At 44.6% G+C, this 26,718-nt stretch overlaps 2 protein-coding genes across 3 annotated transcripts in view; both read right to left on the reverse strand.

Moving 5' to 3' along the window:
• The window catches only part of LOC309384267 (uncharacterized protein), a 69,723-nt gene that overhangs the window by 31,068 nt on the left and 11,937 nt on the right, over nt 1-26,718 (reverse strand). The gene's annotated exons all lie outside the window — the stretch shown is intronic.
• Nucleotides 11,582-14,812, reverse strand: LOC309384530 (uncharacterized protein). The gene has a single exon (XM_081938211.1). The coding sequence runs from the start codon at nt 14,058-14,060 to the stop codon at nt 12,600-12,602; it is 1,461 nt and encodes a 486-aa protein (XP_081794337.1). The 5' UTR covers nt 14,061-14,812; the 3' UTR covers nt 11,582-12,599.

Raw genomic sequence — 26,718 nt, forward strand, 5'->3', positions numbered from 1 at the left:
GTCTCATGAGGTGGGAATTTCTAATGAAAACTTTCCCACAATCTTGACACTCATAGGATGTCTCCATGGAGCAAATCCTCTGATGTATTTCTAGGTGGGGATTATGACTGGAATTTCTCACTCAGTCCGGGCGTTGAACGGGTTTTTCTCCTTTGAAATTCCTCTGTTGTATCATCAAATTGGAATTACAACTGGAAGTTTTACCACAATCAGGACATTGTAAAAATTTTCTCCTATGTGAGTCCTCTAGTGTATCACGAGGCTAGAATTCTGACTGAAACTTTTCCCGCAGAAAGGACATTTGAATGGTTTTTTTGTATGAATGCTCTGGTGTCTGACATGGAAATTTCTAATGAATTTTTTGCACAATCTAGACACAACCACATGGCAGCTGTTCTGACCAGTTTTTGCTACATTGAAATAATGTGTATGGCTTTTCTCCTGTCTAGCTCCTTGTTGTATAATCAGCTGTAATTTGCAATCTGTGTTTTTCCCACAATAGGCAAATCTGTGGAGCTTTTCCACAGCTGATATTCTTGAGGAAGTCAAAAATATGGACAATGCCTTATTTAGTGGTGCTTTCAATCAAGCAGTTTTCTTCCTCACAGGGTGAGGTCTTCATTCCCATCTGTTCTACGTGGCTTTAATATTGAGTTTCCTCTCCACTGAGTTCCAGATATTTCCCTCTTTTGCTGAATGAAAAATAATCTCCCTTGACTTTTCATGTAATGTACCCTTCAGTTCTACATAATCTGCTTGTTCCCGCTTGAAATCTTTCTTGAATTTCTCTCTTTTGTCTAACAGGTCATGAAGGAGGAGATTTGTGTGGTTTTCTGAAGGAAACGGAAAATATTTTGATTTCTGGCTCGATTTTCTTCTCTTTTCAATGTTGCTTGTTATTTAGTTATCCCGAGTGCTGTTATTGCCGTCCTCTTTGTCTGTAAGATTCAAAGAAAAGTAGAACTTTAATTGTTTATAAAATGGTTAGAGATGATGTGAAAAAAGAAAGTATATATTACAATGAAAAAGCAAACATGCCCCAATACTACTGTGTTTTCCTGAAAATAAGACCCATCCTGAAAATAAGCCCGAGCCTGATTTTTTTGAGTGGGTCTAATATAAATCCAACCATGAAAATAAGCCTGGGAGTATAGGCATAGCCAGCATGAGATGCGCCGAGCGCACAGAAAGGGGTGGGTGGGTGCTGAGGCAGCACAACTGCCTTGGGGCAGCACAACTTCTAATTCCAAGCATGGAGGCATGTGTTGTGCCTCCTTTGTATCGGGGGGGGGGGGGAGGCCTTTTCTGATCACACTGATGCAGCATAGCACAGGGTAGTAGTAGAAGAGAGAAAGCCTCTTGATTCCTATGCATGTCTTTTCACTTTTCACTAAGTGTAACAGAGAGGTGTGTGTGTGTTTGTTTGTTTGTTTGTTTGTATAGTGGAGGGTCAGGTGGGGTGGCGAGGGCTCTGCGAGTGGGAGTGAGTGAGAGCGAAGGCGAGGAGCTATGTGTTAATCTGATGGGAGGTGGGAAAGGTTTCATGGGCACCACACACAACTCTGCCCTCCATCTTCCTTGCTGGGTTTCACAGCTGAGGGGTGATAGAGCAAACCGCGTGCAGCTGGCAGCATGACTTTCGCCCGTCTCCTTCTAGGTGCAGCACTTCTGCTTGTTAGACTGCTTTGCAAAGCCGGCAGCTCCGCGGCCACCCACTTTGCTTTTTCCCTCTTTTTCCTCATGGGAGGCTCGCAGGAGGCTTGCGCAGTGGCACCAGCAGCAGGCAGAGCCAGAAGAATATGGGAGGCAGAGGCGATCTCAACGCACTGCCGACTCCATCCCACCGTCTCTCGGCTTGCCTATGGCTGCACCGAACAAGCATCAGCACAGGGTGTCTGGATCGCCTGCCTACCCCATAACTCTACCTGCTGCTGGTGCTGCCGTGCAAACCTCCTATGAGCCTCCTGTGAGCCAGGCAGTCGTGCAGCATGTCCAGATCACCTGTCTTCTCCCCCCTATCTGTTACTCCACGCTTGGAATTAATTATATTTGCACTGTGCCAAGAAGGGCGAGGCATGCTGAGAGCTTGACCCATTGCAGTCATGGGCAAGCCGACAGTGCAACGGAGAGGGCGAGGCCAGCAGAAGTGCTTAAAAAAAAAGTAAGACCTCCCCCAAAATAAGCCCGAGTGCTTATTTTCAAGCCCCCAAAAAACCGGGTCTTATTTTTGGGAAACACGGTAGAATAGTATCTTACCTTATTTATGATTCTTTAAAAAAAAATATTTTTATTGAATGTTTTAATCTTTAAAAACAGAAAGAAAAACACCACAGGAACAAACAAAACACAAAACATACATAACAATATAAAGTAATTTTACAGCTTTCTGTGTCAGCTTTCCTGTTTAGCGTTTATAATTCTCCATTCTAATCTTGTCCTATAACAACAGTAGTTCTAATAGTTATAATAATATTGATTATTTATATCACCATATATTTACATTCACCATCTTCTGTTTTGGCTTCTGATTTCTAGCCACTTATAAATTTTATTCCATATTTTATAAAAATCCGATTCTTCTCTTTCTTTTAGTTCTATTGTCATTTTGTCCATCTCAGCACATTCGAGTACTTTTCTGATTATTGTTTCATCTGCGGGTGTATTGATTTTTTTCCAGTTATGTGCAAAAGCAATCCTAGCTGCAGTGAGTATGTGTATGATTATGTATTGAGATTGTTTGTCCATTTTTTGGTCTAATAGTCCTAGTAGGAATGCTTCTGGTTTCAGTTCTATTTTTCGCTCTGTAATTTTTTTGAACCATTTCCTAATTTTGCACGAGTATTTCCTTGTGATGGGGCACATCCACCACATATGGTAGAATGTTCCAGACCTGTGGCTACATCTCCAACATTTGGGGGATAAATTTGGGTACATTTTGGCCAATCTCGCTGGAGGCAAATGCCATCCATAAAACATTTCATAGAGGTTTTCTTTGTAAGATACTGCCGTTGTAAAGTTATAATTTCTTTCCCATAATTTATCCCATTTTTCTAACTCTATATTATGGTCAAAATTTCTTTCCCAGCTAATCATTGTCTCCTTTACCGTCTCTTCCTCCATTTTATATCTCAAAAGAAAATTATATAATCTAGCAATCATTTTTTGTCCCATTCCTAATAATATTTTATCTAATTCCGTTTGTTTCTCATGTATTCCGTATTGTTCCCGATCGTTTTTGAATCTTGTTTTAATTTGTAAATAGTGCCCCATTCCATATTTATTCCTTGTATTTTCAGATCTTGTACTGATTTTAGTTCTCTTTGTTGTTTCCGGTAAGGTTAGAAGATTCCTCTTCTGTAGGTATCTTTTAATAGCCTCCTCTTCTATTTTCTCGTGGCTATACAGTGTTTGGAAGTATCTTACTGCTATGCTTTTTTTTTCTTCCTTTAGGTAGTCTATCGCTCCTTCTTCATCCTCTAGTTGCTGTATTAATTTCTTTTTCTTTTTTTAGTTTATAGGCTAGCCATCTCCCTGGTTTGTTGGCATTTTAAAAATAATTTTGTCTACTTGATCTAATTTTCTGGGCACTTCTTGTGTAATTAAAATTAGTCTATGTTTAATTATTTCTTTTTCTTCATTAACTTCCTAGTTTTGAGGTTCTTTCTGGATTTTATATTCTAATATTCCACAGTTTCTCCTGGAGCTCTGTATATCGTTTCTTTTTATCTTTGTTTCTTTTTATTGTATATGCTATCATAATGCCACGCACATAGGCTTATATTACAATGAAAAAGCAAACATGCCCCAATACTACCGTGTTTTCCTGAAAATAAGACCCACCCCGAAAATAAGCCCAAGCCTGATTTTTTGGAGTGGGTCTAATATAAACCCTACTGTGAAAATAAGCCTGGGAGTATGGGCATAGCCAGCATGAGAGGTGGCGAGTGCACCGGGGGGGGGGGGAGCTGAGGCCTGCCGCCCCCTTGGGGCAGCACAACAACTTTTAATTCCAAGTGTGGAGGCATGTATTGTGGCTTCTTTTTAGAAGGGGGGGGGAGGCCTTTTCTAATCACTGTGATGCAGCATAGCACAGGGTGGTGGGAGAAGAGAGAAAGACTCTTGATTCCTGTGCATGTCTTTTCACTTTTCACTAAGTGTGTCAGGCCTACAGTCATATTCCTTTTAAGATCTTTGGCCTGTCACACTCTCTATTATTTTTCTATGCTGTTTCATTAGAGGGGTAATTGGGAGGGGGAATAGTAAGGAGTAGAATGCATTGTTGTCAAAATAAAACATTCCTTTCTAGAAGCCCAAGGTCATTCTTTGTCTCCGCACCTCTGCACCTGACCGGAACTAAATGGGTGGAAATGCCAGTGTGGCAATAGAAGATTGGACCCTGTGATGAACTTGTGGGTGTGGGGACAAGATCATGAACTTTCAACTGGGTGGAAAACCCAGGAAGCTTTCAGATTCGGGTTTTCCACAGATGTACCAAGATGTCTCTTTTATTAAATTGGAACTTTGATGAAAGCTATGCCTTGGACTCTGATTTAATTCTGGATATTTGGAATGCTGACAGTGTGTGTGTGTGTGTGTAGTGGAGGGTCAGGTGGGGTGGCGAGGGCTCTGCGAGTGGGAGTGAGTGAGAGCGAAGGCGAGGAGCTACGTGTTAATCTGTCAGGAGGTGGGAAAGGTTTCACCGACGCCACACACAACTCTGCCCTCCATCTTCCTTGCTGGGTTCCACAGCTGAGGGGCGATAGAGCAAACAGCGCACAACTTTCTAGGTGCAGCGCTTCTGCTTGTTGGGCTGCTTTGCGAAGCCGGCAGCTCCGCGACCACCCACTTTGCTTTTTCCCTCTTTTTCCTCATGGGAGGCTCGCAGGAGGCTTGCGCAGTGGCACCAGCAGCAGGCAGAGCCAGAAGCATATGGGAGGCAGAGGCGATCTCAACGCACTGCCCACTCCATCCCACCATCTCTCGGCCTCCCTGTGGTTGCACCGAACAAGCGTCAGCACAGGGTGTCTGGATCGCCTGCCTACCCCATAATTCTACCTGCTGCTGGTGCTGCCGTGCAAACCTCCCATGAGCCTCCCGTGAGCCAGGCAGTCGTGCAGCATGTCCAGATCACCTGTCTTCTCCCCCCTATCTGTTACTCCACGCTTGGAATTAATTGTATTTGCACTGTGCCAAGAAGGCCGAGGCATGCTGAGAGCTTGGCCCATTGCAGTTGTGGGCAAGCAGACAGTGCAACGGAGAGGGCGAGGCCAGCAGAAGTGCTTAAAAAATGTAAGACCGCCCCAAAAATAAGCCCGTGCTTATTTTCAAGCCCCCAAAATAAGACCAGGTCTTATTTGGGGGGGGGAACACAGTAGAATAGTCTCTTACCTTATTTATGATTCATTTGACACATGGAAGGCTACTGAGACCCATGTTCAACATTCAATCAAATTCAGTCACAAATTCCTAGCAATGCAAAGTGTTATTATCAAATATATCTTGAAGTGCTGGGGATAGATTACATAATTACAGACATATCCCTACAGAGAGAAATACAGATACATCCACCTATTCATGGAGAAAGTCTATGTCTTTCAAAGTATCCCAAAATGGTTACAGTCAAACCTTCTGAGCTAAATTTAGAGATGTGGGGGCTTTAACTGATGAAATGATGCCAAAAGCCTCTGCAAGATTTGAAGCACCACTTTTGCTCATGGAAGTTCTCAGTTGCAAATAAGGGCTGAAAATACTGTCTACAACACCTCTGGTGACATCCTTGTTCAAGTAGTCCTCACTTAACCTACCGCAATTGAAAATGATATCTGCCTCATGAAGCTCAATCATTAAGCATCATGTCACATGACAGTGCCAACTTACATCTGTGCCCCTGTAGTTAAGCAAATTACTGTGGGTTGTTAAAGGCAATTTTATATGATCGTGACTTGCAATTTCCTGCCAGTATATCCACTCATTTTTCTGAGTGTGGGATGCTGTAGCCATCATAAATGTGCAACTATTGGATGGAACTAATCAAGGAGAGATGCAACCTAGATTCTAGAACTTCCTGTTAGGAGAAACTTCCTAACAGTGAGAACAATTAACCAGTGGAACAGTTTATCTTCAGGAGTTGTAGATGCTCCATCAGTGGTGGCTTTTAGAAAGCGACTACACAGCCATTTGTCTGAAATGAGCAGGGGATTGGACAGAAATTTCAGCTCATTCCAGTGATGGGACACTCACAACCTTTGGAGGGAAGCCATTCTCAAAGAATCGACCTTAATTAGAAAGAGACTTTTTAAATCTTCCCACCAGAAGGAAAATTGCAGCCATAGCACGCAGCAGCACCAGTTAAATTTGGGGAGGGAAGGAACCTGCAGCAACAGCAGCTGGCATGCTTCAGCCCAGTTGCTTCTCCGCTTCCACATTATGGAGGAAACCAAACAGACCGACTTGCTCCCGGACTCTCCTCCCACCTGCCCTCAATTCACCTTCCAGCTGCTGCTTCCAGCTGTGGAAGAGGACAAAAGCGTCCCTGCACATCACCTTCCTCCTATGAGCAATCCAAAAGAGGTAGTGCTCTTCTGCCATCCTTTCTAGCAATTAAGTATTTGATGGTTTTAACTCTTTAAATTCAACCACAGAGCCTGCCTACTGTATTGTCAGCTTTCTCAGCCCAGATGTTGTCCCCTTGATCTCCATCTCCGGATAGGAAATGCTTGTTCCGTCTCTACGTAAGGCGTGTGGAAGATGTTTTTATTGATTAAATGCTATCAAGTCGTTTTTTGACTTCTAGCAATTGATCTTTGCAACTGAGCTTAGTGAAATGCGATACTACTTAGCTTACAAAGATTAGCTATGTGCTGAGCTCCAAAGTTTATGACCTTTTTTTACAGAATTACAGAATTAGCTTTCTTGGGGGTGTCTCTCAGTGGAGATCAAAGCCTCCCTACATCCCAAAAATTCATGACTGATTTTCTGTGGCTCCCAGGGATTTAGGACTTGGGAGCATCATCAGCCAGACACTAAGAGAGCCAACCTCACTCCTGTTGGCTAGGGCTGCATCCAAGAATAACCAGCATGCCATGTTCATTTCCTTCTGAAGGAAAAAAAAAATCATATTTGCTAAATGCTAAATGCATTTAGCTCCATTGGGTCACAAGGAGAGGAAAAATATGCAGCAGAGTCTGGAAAATGGGGTCTAAGAAAGAGGGAGTGATAGTCTATATATGGTAGCAGAAATGCTTCCAAAAAAGATTTGTAAAAAAAGAAAAGGCAAAATAGAATAGCCCATCAAACCACATAGCCAACTGATCACTAGGCTAACCTTTTCAGAAGGACACCCTACAATGCCATTTTAATGCAGATTTAATAAGATATGGATGGTGATTGTGATGATGATAATGATATGTACTCAATAGCGACTTCTTTAAAAAGTTGTGGGTTAAGCACAGTTGTGCCACGTTAATCCATGGACAGGAAATCCTGTGTTTGTTTGCTAGCTATGGAAGTAAAAACAAAATTCCTGAAGACAGCACTGGCGGATCAGTTCCAAATTGTTGCCAAGAAAAGAACGCCCATAAAATTACAAGGAATCAACCCTAATAGGGAGGAGACTGAAAAAAATCCCCCAACACACAGAAAAATGCAGGCACCAGTTTTAAAGCATGCACCACCAGTGGGATAAAATCCGGGGAAGGAAGGAATATGTAACAGCTGACATGCTTCAGCCTCCTTGCTTCTCTGTTTTTACACCCTGGGGAAACCCAAACAGCCCTACTTGCTTCCGGCCTCTCCTCCACCTGTCCGCAGCTCACCTTTCAGCTGCTGCTTCCACCCTGGGAAGACCAGGAGAGCCCCCCTCCCCACCTCCAACCTCTCAGCAGGAGAGCCGGAAGAGGAAGCTCTCCTGCTGCTGTTCTCCTCCTCTCCTCCAAATCCTCTCTAGGAATCTATTGTTCAAATGTTTAAACTCCTTATGCCTCAGTTACCAATGCTCTACAGTTGTCTAGCGCGGGCGTTGCCCATCTATGGTGCGCCATCTAGTGACATAAAGCTGAAAAACATGTTGTTTCATCTCTGCCTAAGGCGGCTGCGAGATTTTTTTTATATTGATTCTGTGCGTTCAAGTCGGTTTTTTTTACTTCAGTGATCACATCACACAGATAGACTTTCTCCATGATGATTATCCCTAACTTGTTCATTCGGACCTCCCAAGGATTCATTCATCATCACAGAAACAGAGCAAGAAGCTTCCCATGCAAAAAGCGAGAAGTACACGAAGGGGAGGGACCTTTCATGGCTGAGAAGGGACTGGAACCTGGGTGTCCCCACTCCTCGTCCAGCAAAATCACTTTTCCCCCTGCAGCACACCAGCTCTCTAATAGGAAAGCCATCCAGAGAGACCCCCTACTGCCCATTGGTCTCCTCCCCATCAGCTGCAGGAAGGAAAAGCACAGAGTGGAGATGAATGAATGTGGGTAGTCCTCACTTAATGACAACTGTGACAGGCAATTCTGACAAATCACTTTATTGCAACAGGCTTTTGACCTCACTTCCCTTCTGGCCATTAAGTGAATCAACATGGACATTAAATGAGACATCACATGACTGCTACCTGTGATTTTATTTCTGCCTTCTACATAAACTTTGTCTTAAGCTTGTTGGGAAGCATGCTAATGGCTATCACAGGATCTGGGGACAATGTGATGGTGGTAAATACAAAGATTGTTTGCCAATTTGTTTTTTATATACCATCATAATCTTGAATGGTTCCTAAAACAAGCAAATGGTGAGGACTATCTGTATTACACCCCCCCCCCCAAAAGCCATTTGCACTGGATGTCATTTGCTGGAAGGATCATGGGGAGGAAATTATTGTTCTCCTATCCAGCAGGTGGGTTACCCAGAAGGATGTGGATGAGCATGGGGAGATATTTCTGCTCTGGGAGCTCCCCTTTCTCTTGGACTGATGGAGGAATTTGGGATTATGAGCGCACACAAATAGATGGCTGTTCCCCAAATGGAAGGGTTTGTGAGTCTGAACTCTTCCCAAGAAGATGCCACAGGGAGCACACAGCCACTTCTTAAAAGCCCCCTTACCATGCTTCCTTCTAAGCCTTCTCAAAAGCCTACTTATCCTAGCTCCCTCAACTGATCGTTATACAATTTAGTGTCCAGACCTTAATCATCTTAATTGCTCTTTTTGCACCTTTTCCATAATCTCAACATCTTTTTTGTATTGTAGTGACCAGAACTGGATGTAGTATTCTAAGTGTGGTCTCACTAGCATAGTGAGAAGCAGTACTATTACTTCTTGTTGCCTTGACACAATTCCTTTGTTGATGCAGCATAGGACTAGTCTTTTTTTAACAGCTACAGCACACTACTGGCTCATACTTATCCAGTAGGACACCTATATTCCTCTCATACTTAATACTGTTGAGCCAGGTACTACCTTATGCCCTACCTGTGCATATGATTTTTCCTACCTTACTTTTCTCACCACTGAACTGCATTTTGTTGGCCCAATGCTCATGTCTCTCAAGTGCTGGATCTTGAATCTACTAAAATATTGGCTCTTCCACCCAACTTGGTGTCATCTGCAAATCTCATGAGTTCCCCTTACATCTCCTCATCTAGATGATTTATGAAGATGTTGGAGAGTCCTGGGCCCAAGCCTGAACCTCGGGGTACCCCACTGCATGCTTCTCTCCATGTATATCTACTTCATTGAAGACTATTGAGTGAATGCAGTTTGTCAATTGAATCAAGCATGTTGTTCTACCTTACAAAGAAGTTGTGGTTCACCTTGTCTTGCTGAAGTCCAAGTATACTATCTCCACAACATCTCACAGATCCACTAATTTCATTACTTTATAAATAAAAAATGCCAATAATGTTTGCCTGACATCATGTTTTTACTAAACCCATTCTGGCTTCAGTTACAGAAATGTTGTGGCCCAGCAGGAGCCGTTGGAGCTGCCACCAGACTCTGACAGTGAGGGTCCCTATGAGTCGGCTCTGGAGGATGTGGAGGACCCTGGACAGGGTTCCGACTCTGAGCAGGGATCAGAGAGGCTGGTTGGTCACCAGGAGGCGTCTGAGGCATGGAGCAGTGGTGAAAGCCAAAGGGAGTGTGCTCCTGACGTCATGCCTTGGAGCAGTGGGGAGGAGACAAGGGAGTGGTTTCTGGATGCCCAGCAACAGAGAGCTGATAGACGTAGAGAACAGCTACGCAGTTACAAGAGATGATTGGACTCAGGTGATCGTAATCAGGCTCCTCTCAAAGCTATTTAAGGAAGGACTTACCGAAAACTGTTTTTGCAGGAATCAACTGATCATTAGAGCTGGAGACGCTCTCAAATCTGTGTCGTACCTCGGCAGGCTGGATTGCTGCCAATGTGATATCTGGACCTCAGCAGGCTGGATTGCTGCCAATGTGTTATCTGGACCTCAGCAGGCTGGATTGCTGCCAATGTGTTATCTGGACTTCGGCAGGCTGGATTGCTGCCAAAGTGTTATCTGTACCTGGATTGCTGCCAAGGTTTAAACTGTATGTAAATAAAACATCTTGCAGAGACCTTGTTTTGGAGTGATTTGGTATATGAGAAGGGGGGAGTCAGAACAGAGAAATATCATTTCTATTCCTCCAGAAACATTTTTGGAAACAGAAAAAGAAGTTTGCTTTAATTAAATAAGTTGCGAAATCCTCAAACTTTTAAAAGAAGGAATAAAATGAGGGGGCACTGATCCCAGAAGAACCAAGAGGGGGTCACAGGCATCTCCAAATACCCCAAGTGCCATACTCAGCATCAGCTTTCACTGATCAGCCAAGTTCTTCTTATGTTAAAGAAATTCACCCCCCGGCTTTTCGAAACATTTGAGTTTGCTCACTGTCTCCACCATAGGGACCTCAACCTTCATGATGTTTATCAAATCCAATTCAGAATTTGGAGAATCATCAGGGAAGTCAGACAGATCCTCTGTAATGGTGTGAGTTTCTAAAGCTACAAACCCACTGGCACAACCAATGGCTGCTTTAGAGGTTGTAAAGTTACAAGGGGAACTACATCTTAGTTGCCCAGTTTCAAATGTCCTAATTTTGATCTCCCAGACTGGCAATGGTAGAGAAGACCATCCCTGTATCTGAGAACGCCCATCAAAACAGATCCAGTTTAGCCATTTAAATTTTTTTTTAGAAGGCACAATTTTTAACTGTGCCTAATGCAATGTCATTCTTTCATAGAACGTAGGACTGGAGCAGATAGCAATGCAACAAATAAATTAAGAGGCAGAAGCCTAATTGCAGCTCACATCATCAGAGTCACAAAGTGCATGGACTGATGTATGACTGAAACTGAAATTTTAAATTTATAATGAGGAGGGAAGGGAAGCTGAGGAAAACAAATTGGTCATAGAGATGCTGAATGCACAAGAGAGAGATTACAAGTTAACAATTGTAGTGTGTTAGAAACCCACTGTATGTGTGGAGTCCTCATCATTGAGCAAGTGTTGGGAAATGAGCTTTACATTATCTTTTTATTATTAAATTCATTTATTATTAAACTTAATTGCTGCCCATCTCACAGTTTGAGGCAAATCTGAGCATCCTGCCATGCCCTACTATGGATAGTAATACTGAAAATACCCACTTTTTACATGTCAAATGCTTCGGATTATTGTAACATCATGCATTTTTTTAAATGAGACATTTTCTATTGTACATTTTCCCCCTCATGTTAAGGTAGCAAAACAGAGAGGTTTGTCCCTCTTCTTTGTGACAGTGAAGACAGTGTGGCAAAATGGCTGCTGCTTCCACAAGTCTAACGCATGGCCCAGGGACGAATCCAGGACTCACTGAAAATGGTGGTGGCTCTCAGGACATAGTGAAGAGACCCAAAGACGTGTGTCCTTCCCTGCCCTCCCCAACATGAGATCAGAGAAGAGGATGGGAGGTCTGGTGTGATGGGAATCAGGTGGAAGGGGACCCTGGAGTGGAGTGAAGGGCCGAGTGGAAACCAGGGTTAGGAAACAGAGCACATGGTGTCTTGGAGGGTAGGGGAATGCCTAGGGATGCCTACAGCAGGCAAGCCTGGTCCTGCACTAGGTTTCCAAGAGTTTTCCCCAATGCTGAGGTAGCCAGTATTCGGCTTAGCAACTCACACAACTCATAGCTGACTCAGAGAGAGCGGGGGTATTTGGGTAGTTAATGAAAGCAGTCTCACTTAACAGTCATAGCAACATGCAACCGTAATTGCAAGGCCCATAATAGTTCTATTAGAGGAGTACTGTTATGCTGGTTGGGGACTTCTGGGGTTAAAATCTGGACAAAAACAAAGTAGAAGCCTGAAACTCTACATGGGGGTCCATAATCAAATACAAAAGCACCATTCAAAATTTATTTTTGAAGAATTCCACTACTTCTGCAAAAGGAAATAGCCAGAAGATTCTGCCAATAACCAGAAAATGGCAGTTGTCCATTTTCCATTTTTCTCTACCTACAAGTTTAATCCTGATAAAAGTTTGGAGTAAAAAGAATCAGGCCAGAATTCATTCAATTTCTCATGTACACTTTGTGAATGGGAGATCATAAATGAAATTCAAGACTTCTCTAAACTCTTCAACTTTTGACTGATATGAATTTCCTTGTGTGCAATAAGGGATGGTTTATGCTTGAAGTAAAGTCCACAGACAGGACATTTGAAAGATTTCTCCATGGTGTGAATCCTCTGGTGCAATACCAGATAGGAATTCCGACTAAATTTTTTTCCACAGTCAGGACATTCAAAAGGTTTCTCTCCTGTGTGAGTCCTCTGGTGATTCATGAGGTGGGAATTTCGACTGAAACTTTTCCCACAGTCAGAACATTCAAATGGTTTCTCTCCTGTGTGAGTACTCTGGTGGTTGATGAGGTGGGAATTCTGACTGAAACTTTTCCCACAATCAGGACATTCAAAGGGTTTGTCTCCTGTGTGAGTCCTCTGGTGTCTCATGAGGTGGGAATTCTGACTGAAGTTTTTTCCACAATCAGAACATTCAAAGGGTTTCTCTCCTGTGTGAATACTCAAGTGTCTCATGAGGTGGAAATTTCTAATGAAACTTTCCCCACAATCTGGACATTCAAAATATTTCTCTCCTGTGTGAGTCCTCTTGTGGCTCATAAGGTAGGAATTTCGACTGAAACTTTTCCCACAATCTGAACATTGAAAGGGCTTTTCTCCTGTGTGAGTCCTCTGGTGTATTATGAGATAGGAATCCTCACTGAAATTTTTCCCACAATCAGAACATTCAAAGGGTTTCTCTCCTGGGTGAGTCCTCTGGTGTCTCATGAGGTGAGAATTTTGACTAAAACCTTTTCCACAGTCAGGACATTCAAAGGGTTTCTCCCTTGTATGAGTACTCTGGTGATTCATTAGGCTGGTATTATGACTGAAACCTTTCCCACAGATAGGGCATTCAAAGGGTTTCTCTCCCGTGTGAATCCTCTGATGTACTATGAGGGAGGAATTCTGACTGAATCTTTTCCCACAGTCAGGACATTCAAAGGGTTTCTCCCCTGTGTGACTCCTCTGGTGTATTACCAGGTAGGAATTCTGACTGAATCTTTTCCCACAGTCAGGACATTCAAAAGGTTTTTCTCCTGTGTGAGTCTTCTGATGTTTCACCAGGCTGGAATTATCACTATAACTTTTCCCACAGATAGGACATTCAAAGGGTTTCTCTCCTGTGTGAATCCTCTGGTGTATCATGAAGTGGGAATTTCTAATGAAACGTTTCCCACAATCAGAACATTGAAAAGGTTTCTCTCCTGAGTGAGTTCTGTGGTGTTTCACCAGGCTGGAATTATCACTAAAACGCTTCCCACAGATAAGACATTCAAAGGGTTTCTCTCCTGTGTGAGTCCTCTGGTGTTTCACCAGGCTGGAATTATCACTAAAACGCTTCCCACAGATAAGACATTCAAAGGGTTTCTCTCCTGTGTGAGTCCTTTGATGTCTCATGAGGTGGGACTTTCTAATGAAACTTTTCCCACATTCTCGACACTCATAGGGTTTCTCCATGGAGTGAATCCTCTGATGTATTACCAGGCGGGAATTATGACTGGAACTTCTCCCACAGTCAAGACATTGAAATGGATTTTCTCCTTTGTGATTCCTCTGGTGTATCACTTTTGGAATTACAACTAAAAGTTTTCCCACAATCAGGACATTGAAAGCATTTTTTCCTATGTGATCTTCTGGTGTATCATCAGGCAGGAATTATGACTGACAGTTTTTTCATAATTATACATTCAAAGGGTTTCTGTTCTATGTGAGTTCTCTGGTGTCTCATGAGATGGATAATGAAGCTTTTCCCACAATCTAGACACTCATACAGTTTCTCCCTGGAGTCAATTCACTGATGTATCACCAGAATAGAACTGAGACCAATTTTTCCCTCACAATCAGGACATTCAAAAGGTTTCACTTTTGTCGGAGTCCTCGGGTGCTTCACTATGGTGGAATTCTCACTGAAACTTTTCCCACAGAAAGGATGTTCAAATGGTTTTATTCCTGTGTGTGAGTCCTTTAATGTCTCATGACCTGGGAATTTCTAATGAAACTTTCACGCAATCTGCAGTCATACGTTTTCTCCCTGCTGTGAGTCCCCCTCACTAAAGCATTTACTGCATTGGGAGCATTTTTTTTGGCTTCTTTCTTGTGTGTTTGCTTCCATGAACCACAAAGGAGCTATTCTGACTGAAGCTTTTGCCACATTCAGGCAATTTGTTTTCTCCTTTCTAGCTCCTCCCCTTGTGCATAATCAGCTGTGATTTGCAACCTGTGCTTTTCCCACAATAGGCAAATCTATGGAGCTTTTGCGCAGCTGATATATCAAAAATATGGACAATGCCTTGTTTAGTGGTGCTTTCATTCAAGCCGTTTTCTTCCAGACAGGGTGTGGCCTGCATACCGTCTGCTCTACGTGGCTTTACTATTGACCTATTGCTCCCCCCTCATTTCCAGATATTTCCCTTTTGCTAAATGAAAAGTAATCTATCTTGACTTTTCATGTAATGTATCCTTGACTTCTGCATAATCTGCTTGTTCTTTCTTGATTTTCTCTCTTTTGTCTAACATCTCTTGGAGGTGGAGGAGAATTTTGTGATTTTCTGAAGGAAGTGGAAAATATTTTGATTTCTGGCTTGATTTTCTTCTCTTTTTAATGTTGATTGCTATTTACAGTTGTCCCAAGCGCTCTTTTTGCCATCTTCTTTGTCTGTAAGATTCAAAGAAAAGTGTAACTTTAATTGTTTATAAAATGGTTAGAGATGATGTGAAAAAATAAAAATTACATTACATAACATAAATATTACTTTATATATTACAATGAAAAAGCAAACATGCCCCAATGCTGGAATAATCGCTTACATTATTTATGATTCATTTGATACATGTTGTAATATCCGTTCAAATTCAGTTGTTGACTGGAGTCAATCACAAATTCTTAGCAAATATATCTTGAAGTGCTGGGTATAGATTATATCTTACAATACAATACAATACAATAGTAGAGTTGGAAGGGACCTTGGAGGTCTTCTAGTCCAACCCCCTGCCTAGGCAGGAAACCCTATACCATTTCAGGCAAATGGCTATCCAACATCTTCTTAAAGACTTCCAGTGTTGGGGCATTTACAACTTCTGGAGGCAAGCTGTTCCACTGATTAATTGTTCTAACTGTCGGAAAATTTCTCCTCAGTTCTAAGTTGCTTCTCTCCTTGATTAGTTTCCACCCATTGCTTCTTGTTCTACCCTCAGGTGCCTTGGAAAATAGTTTGACTCCCTCTTCTTCGTGGCAACCCCTGAGATATTGGAACACTGCGATCATGTCTCTCCTAGTCCTTCTTTCTCTTAAGCTAAACATACCCAGTTCCTGCAACCGTTCTTCATATGTTTTAGTCTCCAGTCCCCTAATCATCTTTGTTGCTCTTCTCTGCACTCTTTCTAGAGTCTCCACATCTTTTTTACATCGAAATGGAAATATAATTGCAGGTATATGCATACAAAGAGTATTCTGTACTGAGAACGGTGGGTGGTTGCCGAATAACTGAGGCAGAGACAGGAATAAAGGCTAACAAGTTTATTCCTGAACAGTAACAAGCTAACAGAGGGAAATCGGCTCCGAGCCAGGCACAGCTGGGCTTTCCATCTGACAGTTCCCTTTTATACTTGGGGCTGTCAGACGGCAGCCAATCAGCTGTCGACTTTCTCCCGCTCATACACGAACGTGGTGAGCATGCTCAGAACGTGACAGAGAGAAGTACAGATACACCCATCTACATATGCATATTCAAATTTATTTATTTATTGGACTTACTACGATGTTTGTCATGAAACTGTTTGATCAACCTATCTGCTTTTATATCCCAGATCCACTCTTGTCCAGGGTAGTATGCCCAGCCCAGCCCAGCCCAGAGGGATCTGGTCTGCCGGTGGTAGCCTAAGGGGTGGATGACGAGCCAGGCTACCTGGCCTCAGTAGACCATGGCCAATTGTTGCAGCCCAGGCTGGATTGGCCTAGGACCCCTGGCTGTTGGCTGACAGCTGTCACTGGTTGAGCAGTCAGTCCAGTAGATCAGGTCTGATGAGGGAGGCTTAGACACGATCCACTCTGTGCTGAGTGAAAGGAAGAGGAAATCCCACTCTGAGCAGTCACACTCCCCTGGCCAGGGAAGGTGAAGGTTGGCTGGGCCAGGACCAGGGGCCACCTTTCTCGCCTGGACTACTGCAATGCTCTCTACATGGGGCTGCCCTTGAAGAGCACCTGGAGGCTTCAGCTGGTTCAGAATGTGGCCGCGCGGGCTGTCATGGGGGTACCTAGGTGCTCCCATGTTACACCCCTTTTAGGCGGCCTGCACTGGTTGCCGGTTGTTTTCCGGGTGCAATTCAAGGTATTAATTATGACCTTTAAAGCACTCCATGGCTTAGGCCCAGGGTACCTGAGAGACCACCTACTGCCACCAGTGGCCTCCCACCGTCCAGTACGATCCCACAGAGTTGGCCTCCTCAGGGTGCCATCGGCAGACAGTGTCGGCTGGTGACCCCCAGGCGGAGAGCTTTCTCTGTGGGAGCGCCTTCCCTCTGGAATGAGCTGCCCCCAGAGCTTCGCATAATCCCTGACTTCTGGTCCTTCCGACGCGCCCTAAAAAGTTGCCTTTTCCAGCAAGCCGGCCTGGCCTGTTAATTTTTAACTTATTTTAAATGTATTGTCTTTTAAATTCGGTTTGTTTTTTTGGGATATGAATTTAATTTTTTTTAACTTTTGGGATGTATGTTTTTTAAAGTTGTACGCTGCCCTGAGTCCTTTTGGAGAAGGGCGGCATATAAATCCAAACAAACAAACAAACCGGGGGGGGGGGTGTTGAAGGTGAGACTGGTTAACCTCTCTGGTTTTTCTCTTTTAGGCGTTCCTTCTCGGTTGAGTGGGGTCAGCCTGTCAGCCCTGAAGCCATTTTGGAAATTTTCAGGGCTGCCACAGCAAGGCTGGTTGCTGCTGTGGGAATGTTGAGGAAGGTAGCGATAACTGGGGGAAATTGTAGCCGTAACATTCTTTCCCATGGGAGCCAAGGATGTCCCCACCAGGCGTTGGGAAGGCATGGCTCAAAGACAGCCAAAGGAGGACTGTAACCTGATTGGACCATGTGATGGATGTGTGACCTGGGGGCAAGGACTTTGGGTTTTGATTTGGGTGAGGAAAGCCTCGGGTTCTTCAGAATCGGGTTTACACCAGCAGTGCCAATATAAGATTCCTAATAAGCAATTACTTTGAGGAAAGTTCAGGCCTCAAGAGTTTTGATTTCGTTGGGTCTGTTACTTGGAACCCTGACGTGTAGACCATCCCCTCTGACTCTTAGGTTGGCTTTATTTAATTTTGCTTGATATTTTTATATAGCACTGTAAGAGATTCAGAGGCTTTGGGATCATTGGAAGGGTTTCCAATACCTAACCATAATAAAAGGAGACATGATAAAGATGTGTACTAAAATATGACACCAAGGAAAGAGAAAAAGGGAAACTGATTAACCATATTAAGCATTTTACTATTTTAAATTGTAGAAATTTTGCACATATTTAAATTTGATAGGGTGGATAACAGTGCTGGACTAGGAGCAGGGAGACACAGTTTGTGTTCTCCACTCAGTCATGGAAAGTCCTTAGTGATTATCCTGGCCAGTGACGTGCAGTCAGGTGAGGCAAGTGAGGCACAGCCTAACCTCTCATCATCAGGGCAGCGAGTCATTCGATGGGAAACTTGCCTTTTGGGAGGAATGACCCAGCTTGGCTCCCGCTTTCGATCTGCCGCCCAACAACCGAACGGAGAAGCGAAGAGGCAGGAGAGACAAAGCAGGAGCCAAGCCGAGTCATTCCTTCCAAGAGACAAGTTTCCTATTGAATGACTCGCTGTCCTAGACTTGGGGCTCCAGTCCAGCCTGCGGTGCTTGCAGCCCCCGCCAGCTCCTCCAGAGACTCACAAGCTCGGCACCAGAGAGCCACCGCGAGAGAGGCCGGCCAGATTGCCCGGGCGGCGGCAGAGGTTCCCTTTGTTCTTTCAGGTGCGGGAAGCAGGGGGGGGGAGGCTTCCTCCGCTCCGTCCGCTCCCCATCTGTGCTGCCCTCACCCGACAAGCACGCCTCGGATTCTGCACAGCTCTGGCAGGCGGTGCTGTGGCCGAATCCCAGGGTGGAGGGCGGCAGGCCGCAACTGAGCATGCCTGACTGTGGAATTCTGGGAGTTGAAGTCCACAAGTCTAAAAAAATTGCTGCCTCACCAGCTATAAACCTCACCGCACGTCACTGATCCTGACAGACCATTGAGTTACATCTTGGTTTCTCCACACACCAGTCCTGATCTGCTCCTGGTCACAAGTATCCTTCAAAAGGATCAGATGTAATGTGACCTATTAAAAAACATTGTAACCTGTTTTTTCGAATATTGTTGGTGAAATAAACAATCTTGGAACTCTCTGGTGTCTTCCAATCCCAGCAAAATCAGGATAATCCATCAGCATAGCTAAAAAAATCACTTTCGCTGCTACAAATAATGTTCCTCTTTAATTGAAGGAATTTTTGAAACAAATTAAGGAGTCCTGGGAGAGAAGTGAAAGAACAGAAAAGGTCTCCCATGTTGGGAAGAGAGCTTTACATTACATTGTCCCAATGTTTACAGAAATGCCGGCACTTTCCTTTTTTTTTCTTTCTCAAAATCTATTCATGATTCTTACGCAACCCTGTTTTAGAAATGAAACATTATCTACTGGACAATTTTTCCCCTCACATTTCCCTACCAAGGGGGGTACCACAAAAGTATCAATCCCTTGGTTCTGCTCATACCTCCCAGCCATCAAAGACTAACAAGCAAAGGAGATCACAGCAGGTGTTGTGAATAAACCTGGAGATCCTGTGCTCAAAAACATAATCCCTTTTCTCAACTCAATATTCCCACAGCTCTTCTCCATGAAGGTCACCTGTAGGGCAGAACAGCGTTTGCATATGAAATTTTACACTGCTTTTTTCGCTGCCCCAAATTTCCCCAATATATTTGGCATCCATATGGTTTCTTCCACTTACGTGCCTCATTCACAATCTGAGCATACATGCTGGGTGCAATTAATTGTTAGGAAAAGATAAACTATTTCTTTCTCCTCTTGTTTTCTCCTTGTATGAGGAGCTGCAATCTCTAACTATATATTGAGTGCTCTTATCCTGAAGAGATGCTGCCTGGTAAATTCTGGGGTGGAAAAACTTGAGGATACCCAGGGAGAAGTCCAGGATTCTGCATGTGGCATTTCTATCATTTATTATGATCAAAATGCAAAGAACTCTCCTAAAACTATTTTTCCAAAATTGCACAATTTCTGCAGAAATAAATACCCAGAGACTTCTGCTGCTGATGGCCAGCCAGCCAGCCATTATCAAACTAACATGTTCCATTTTTTTTATTTCCTCCTCCCCATCTAATACTATGACATATTTGATGAGAAAAACAATCAAGCAAATTCTTTGCAGTCAAATTAAAGAATCAATTTCTCAGCTGGACTTAAAATTCAAGCCTCTACTATACTCATCACTTTAGGTCATCACTCATCACTTTGGAAAATCCATGTGGATTTTCTTGTGTGCAATAAGGGTGGAATGTTTCCTGAAGCACCATACACACTTGGGGCACTTAAATGGTTTCTCCCCTGTGTGTATAAGCACATGATTTAGAAGGCTAGTCCTAGTACTGAAATCTTTCCCACAGTCTGGGCACTCATATGGTTTCTCTCCTGTGTGAGTCCTCTGGTGTCTCACCAGCTCAGAATTCCAAATAAAACTTTTCTCACAGTCTGGACACTGATATGGTTTTTCCCCGGAGTGAGTCCTCTGGTGTGTCACGAGGCTGGAATTATGACTGAAACTTTTCCCACAATCAGGACATTCAAATGGTTTCTCTCCTGTGTGAGTCCTCTGGTGTGTCACCAGGCTGAATTTATAACTGAAACATTTCCTACAATCAGGACATTCAAAGGGTTTCTCTCCTGTATGAATTCTCCGGTGTTTCACCAGGTTGGAATTCTGACTGAAACTTTTCCCACAATCAGGACATTCAAAGGGTTTCTCTCCTGTGTGTCCCCTCTGATGTATCACCAGCTCATAATTCTTACTGAAACATTTCCCACAATCAGGACACTGAAAGGGTTTCTCTCCTGTGTGAGTCCTCTGGTATGCCAGCAGGCCGGAATTGTGACTGAAACTTTTCCCACAGAAAGGACATTCAAATGTTTTTTTTTTCCTGTGTGAGTCCTTTGGTGTCTCACGAAGTGGCAATTCATTCTGAAACTTTTCCCACAGATAGGGCATTCAAAGGTTTCTCTCCTGTGCGAGTCCTGTGTTGTCTCATGAGGTAGTAATTTCCAATGAAACTTTCACAGAATCTGGGCGTCCTGTGATGTATCACCATGTTGCCATGCTCACTAAAGTATTCACATTGGGAGCACTGGTATGGCTTCTCTCCAGGGTGGGTCGTTCCATGAACCACAAAGAAGCTGTTCTGACGAAACCTTTTGCCATATTCAGATAATTTGTATGGGTTTTCTCCAGTTTGGATTGTCTTGCTTAATCAGCTATGATTTGCAATCTGTGCTTTTCCTATAATAGGCAGATCTATGGAGCTTTTCCACAACTGATATTCTTGAGGTCAAAAATATGTAGAATCTATTGTTTAGTGGTGTTTTGATTAAAGCCGTCTGCTTCTTCCCAGAGCCTGTATCATTGTCGGTCCCATGTGCCCTGCCCAATAAGACCTTTTCCTTCCCCCTAACTTCCAGATATTTCCCTCTTTTTCTGAATGAAAAATAATCTTCCTTTATCTTTCATGCAATGTATCCTTGAGTTTTGTATCTTCTACTTTTTCCATCTCAAAATCTCATGTTAATTTACTCTCTTTTGTCTATCAGCTGCTGGAGAAGGAGAATTGTGTGGTTTTCTGAAGAAAATGGAATATATTTTGATTTCTGGCTCAATTTTATTCCCTTTTCAATGTTGCTTGTTATTCTCAGTTGTCCAGAGTACTCTTATTGCCATCCTCTCTGTCTATAAGTTTCAAAGAAAAGTGTAACTTTAATTGTGTATAAAATAATTGCAGAAAATGTGAAAAAGTATACATTATAACAAAAAACCAAACATGTCACAATTCTAGAATAACCTCTTACATTAATTATGATACATTGAAACATGGAAGACTACCAAAATATCTATTCAACCATGAAATTGTGTTGTTGACTTGGGTCTATCACAAATTCTTAGCACCGCAAAGGGTTATCATCAAATATGTTTAAATGAACTGAGGACAGATTATATAATTGCAGATATATGCATACAGAAAGAAATACAGATACAAACACCTACAAATGAATATATGTGGAAGCTCCATGAGTTTTCAGCCTGAATATTGTCCCAAAATGGTTACAATCAAACCTTCTGAGCTAAATTTAGGGATGTGAGGCTTTAACTGAGGAAATGATGCTGAAAGCCTCTGCAAGATTTGAAGCACCAGTTATCCTCATGGAAGCCATGAGCTCCAAATAAAGGCAGAAAATACTTTCTACAACCTCTCTGGTGACATCCCAATTCAAGCAGTCCTGACTTACTGAGTACACTTGCGACTGGCTTCTTTGTCATTAAGCAGTTGGTCATGGAGCATGATGCCACATGACAGTCACTGTTCCCTCTAAGGTGCACGGCTGTGCGGCTGCGCACGTGGCAAGAAAACACCGCGCAGCAGTTTCCAACTGCCGCGCAGTGATTTCTACTGTCACAGGCGCTGGAGGTCCTTTGCAGACGGCTAGAACTGGCCGCCCGCAAAGGACCTCCCCGGACTTGTTTTGATGAGCGGGGGGGGGGGGGGGACTGAGTTCAGCAAAGCAAGCCCGGGGAGGTCCTTTGTTGGCGGCCAATCCTAGCTGCTTGCGCCCGGCGCTGCGGCTAATATAAACCCCCAAAGCCCCTGCCGCTACCAGAATATCTGCTGCCGCCTCCTCCTCTAACAGCACCACCACATTTGCTGCCCGACGCTGCGGCCAAGGTGAAAGCCGGCAAAGCTCCCGCCAGCACCCCTGCCCATGGCAGCGGCGCCTCCCCCTCCGTTCGGAGCACCTGAGCTGGGCCCCGCGTTACCCCTGCCCCCTCTTCCTCTGTTGTGCTTTTGAGGAGCCATGAGGCCGCGGGAGCCAGTAGGAAGGCGGCGGAGGGGGGCGGGAGCAGGGGAGAAAAGGCCTCATGACTTCTCAAAAGCACGGCGGAGGAGGAGAAGGCAGCAGGGGTAACGCGGTGCCCAGCTCAGGTGCTCCGAGTGGAGGGGGACGTGCCGCCGCCGCTGCCACAGGCGAGGGGCACCAGCGGGAGCTTTGCTGGCTTCACCTCAGCCGCAGCGCCGGGCAGCAAATGTGGTGGTGCTGTTGGAGGAGGAGGAGGCAGCTGTTATTCTGGTAGCGGCAGGGGCTCGTCGGCATCTTCAGCAGCAGCCCTACCCCCTGTGAAAAAAACCGAAGATGGAGCAGATCCACGCAGATGACATCGCCGCAACATGACTGGAGATGGAATTCTGGGAGTTGAAGTCCACAAGTCTTCAAGCTGTCAGGTTTGAAGACCAGTGCATTTTTTTTTCTAAAGGGTTAGTGGTGCCAGGATCTTGCAACTTGACAGCTTTAAGACTTGCATGCTTCAATGCCAGAGTTCCTGAGCCAACATGACTGGAGGAGGAATTCTGGGAATTGAAGTCCACAAGTCTTCAAGCTGTCAGGTTTGAAGACCCCTTGGGGTTTTTTTCCCTAAAGGGTTAGGGATGCAAGGATCTTGTAACTTGACAGCTTTAAGACTTCCGTGCTTCAAATGCCAGAGTTTCTGAGCCAACATTTTGGTTGCTAAGCAAGAGCGTTGTTAAGTGATACTATATAACACTTTTAATTAAGCAGGTACCTTGAATAAACATAACTTTGAGTTTCAAATAATACTGATTTTGTTGATGTCTTAGGTGACACCTGTGAAAAAAATTCAGGTGCTGCTCAGGCATGAAAATGTGCTGCTCAAACACTATACTTTTCTGCTCACACTGAAAAAAAATTAGAGGGAACATTGATGACAGTGCCAACTTACATCTGTTCCTCTGCAGTTAAGCAAATCCCTGTGGGTTGTTGAAGGCAATTTCACAAACTGCAACTTGCAATTTCCTGCCAGCATCCCCACTGAGTTTGCTTGCCAGAATCTAACTGAGGTGGTCACAAATGAGGATCACGAGCGTGGGATGTTGCAGTCATCATAAATGTGCAACGGTTGGCAGAACCCAAGTTGGTGTCTCTCCTTTTCCTGCACCTTCACAACCACAGGAACTGCTGACATGTTCAGGTCACTGAAGAAGTGCTACGATGAATATAGATTTCGGGACCAGGTGTCCACCTGCTTTTGTAGCATCACTGTAACTTTGAAGGCTCAGGGAACAAGTGGTAAGTGAGGAATACCTATACAACTGAACATCCTAAAGGTCCTTAACAGCTATTTTTAAACAAAATGCTGGATTAAGTTCAGTTGAACCTGGTTAATACACAGATGCAGCACCAATAGGAAATACTGTGCTTATTGGCAAGATATGGAAGTTAAAAAACAAAAAACCCAGAAAAAGACTAGTGGCAGAATCAATGCAATTCGGTTGCCAAGAGAATAGCAAGTCCATAACAGAATAAGTTATGAGTTGGAAAGGACCTTGCAGGTCTTCTAGTCCTACCTCATTCTCAGGTAGAAGACCCTATATCAGCGATGGCAAACCTTTTTTGGCTCCCGTGCCACAAGTGGGGGGAGCGCAGGGGGGTCGTGTGTGGGCGTGCCGCACCCATAATGCAATGCGCGATCCCCCCATTGCGCATGCGCACACAACAGGCGCAGACTCCCCCAATGTTTACATGCTTTTTTCACCCTCCCCAGGCTCCAGAGGCTTTATAGGAGCCTGGGGACGGTGAAAAGAGCCTCCCCTGCCCCCCCGGAGGCCCTCCGGAGGCTTCAGGGACCGTCCGGAGGCTTCCTGGAAGCCTTTGGAATGCTTAAAATGACCCTCCGAGCAAACCGGAAGTGACTTCTGGTTTGCTCGGAGGGTCGTTTTAAGCGTTCCGAAGGCTTCAGGGACAGTCTGGAAGCTTCCCTGACACCTTCGGAGCATTTAAAACAATCCTCTGAGCAAAGCGGAAGTCACTTCATTTTAAGCGTTCCGAAGGCTTCAGGGAAGCCTCCGGATGGTCCCTGAAGCCTCCGGAAGGCCTCCGGGGGGGCTCTTTTCGCCCTCCCCAGGCTCCTATAAAGTCTCTGGATCCTGGGGAGGGCAAAAAAATGGCTTTTAAAAACAGTGAACTCAGCTGGCCAGCGCGCACATGCGCACTGGCCAGCTGACAGGGCAGCGCCTCGCGTGCCCTGACAAATGGCTCTGCGTGCCACCTGGTTCGCCATCACTGCCCTATATCATTGGACATTCTGGCCAATCTTGTCTTAAAGCACAGTTGTCAAACTTGCCATGTCATGTTGCTGTCACATGACATTTCGTTACATTTCCCCCTTCGCGGAGCTGGGGTGGGGGTGGCTTGCATGTGCCGCTTCCGGCTCATGGATCGCCAGTTTGACACCCCTGTCTTAAAGGTTTCTAATGAATCTAGATGACAACTTAGTCATCCAAAAGGTAGAAGAGGGAACTAGGAGTCTCCTATAGTGATCTAAATTCTTACTAGCAGAGAGGAAATTATAGAGGGGAAGGTTGATGTTGCAGGTAATTTGGGAGAGAGTGACCATGTCATCCTGGAACTCAATATAATGCAGACACAAGCAATAGAGCAAAATCAAACTAATGCCTTAGACTTTAAAGCAGTTGGTTTTAACAAAAGAAGAGTCAGCTTGGGAAGGATTCCACGGATGAAAATCTTAAAGGGGAAAACAACTCAAAAAGCTTTAGAATACTCAGGCTCCCTAAACAGAGGGATAGAATCAAGATCACATGAAGTATTAGTACCAACTTATAATGCTTTTGTTAAGATCACACTTGGATTGCTGCAACCAGTTTTCATCACCACAATATAAAAAAAGGTGTTGAGACTCTATAAAGAGTGCAGAGAAAGAGCAGTAGGGATAATTAGTGGGTCGTAGGAATTGGGAATGAATAGTCTAGTGCAGTGGTCGGCAAGCCGCGGCTCGGGAGCCAAATGCGGCTCTTTGCACATTTTAATGCGGCTCTTCAGTGTGCCGGGCGCCCGCTCCCCTCCCTCCTCTTGGGCTTCGGAGGGAAGCTTCTGCAAAAGCCGAGTGACAAGTCTCCCAGGCTGTAATTTGCCGAGCTGTACGCGCGCGCCTGTTTTCCACGGCGTGGAGCAGCGGCGAGATTCTGCGCGGCGAGCGATGATTCCGGGGGCCATCAGTGGGGGGGCAGGGTCTCCCCTCGCGTTCCTCATCTTCCCGGGTGGCCCCTGGAATCATCGCTCGCCACGCAGAATCTCGCCGCTGCTCCACGCCGTGGAAAACAGGCGCGTGCGTACAGAAAATTCTGTACGCACGCGCCTGTTTTCCACGGCGTGGAGCAGCGGCGAGATTCTGCGTGGCGAGCGATGATTCCAGGGGCCACCCGGGAAGATGAGGAACGCGAGGGGAGACCCTGCCCCCCCACTGATGGCCCCCGGAATCATCGCTCGCCGCGCAGAATCTCGCCGCTGCTCCACGCCGTGGAAAACAGGCGCGCGCGTACAGCTCTGTCAGTCTCTCTCTGATTCCCTCTCTCACTCCCTCTCTCTGTTCCTCTCTCTGTCTGTCTGTCTCACACACACACACACACACACACACTGTGGTCACCTTGTTGAGTGTTCCAATCACATTTGAAACACCCAACAACTGGCCTGCATTTACCAAAATACCATAAATGCAGGCCAGTTGTTGAGTGTTTCAAATGTGATTGGAACACTCAACAAGGTGACCACAGTGTGTGTGTGTGTGTGTGTGTGTGTGTGTGTGTGTGTGTGTGAATGAGACAGACAGACAGAGAGAGGAACAGAGAGAGGGAGTGAGGGAGGGAATCAGAGAGAGACTGACAGACACACACACACACACACACACACAGAGAGACAGAGAGGGGGAGGGAGGGAGAGAAAGATAGACAGACAGAGAGAGAGACACACACA

This window comes from Natrix helvetica (genome assembly GCF_964273705.1).
Source record: "Natrix helvetica genome assembly, chromosome: 1".
Classification (NCBI taxonomy): Eukaryota; Metazoa; Chordata; class Lepidosauria; order Squamata; family Natricidae; genus Natrix; species Natrix helvetica.

What these genes read in the sequence shown, in the direction of transcription:
- LOC309384530 (XM_081938211.1), bottom strand. Translation starts at nt 14,060, where the DNA reads ATGGAGAAACCCTATGAGTGTCGAGAATGTGGGAAAAGTTTCATTAGA.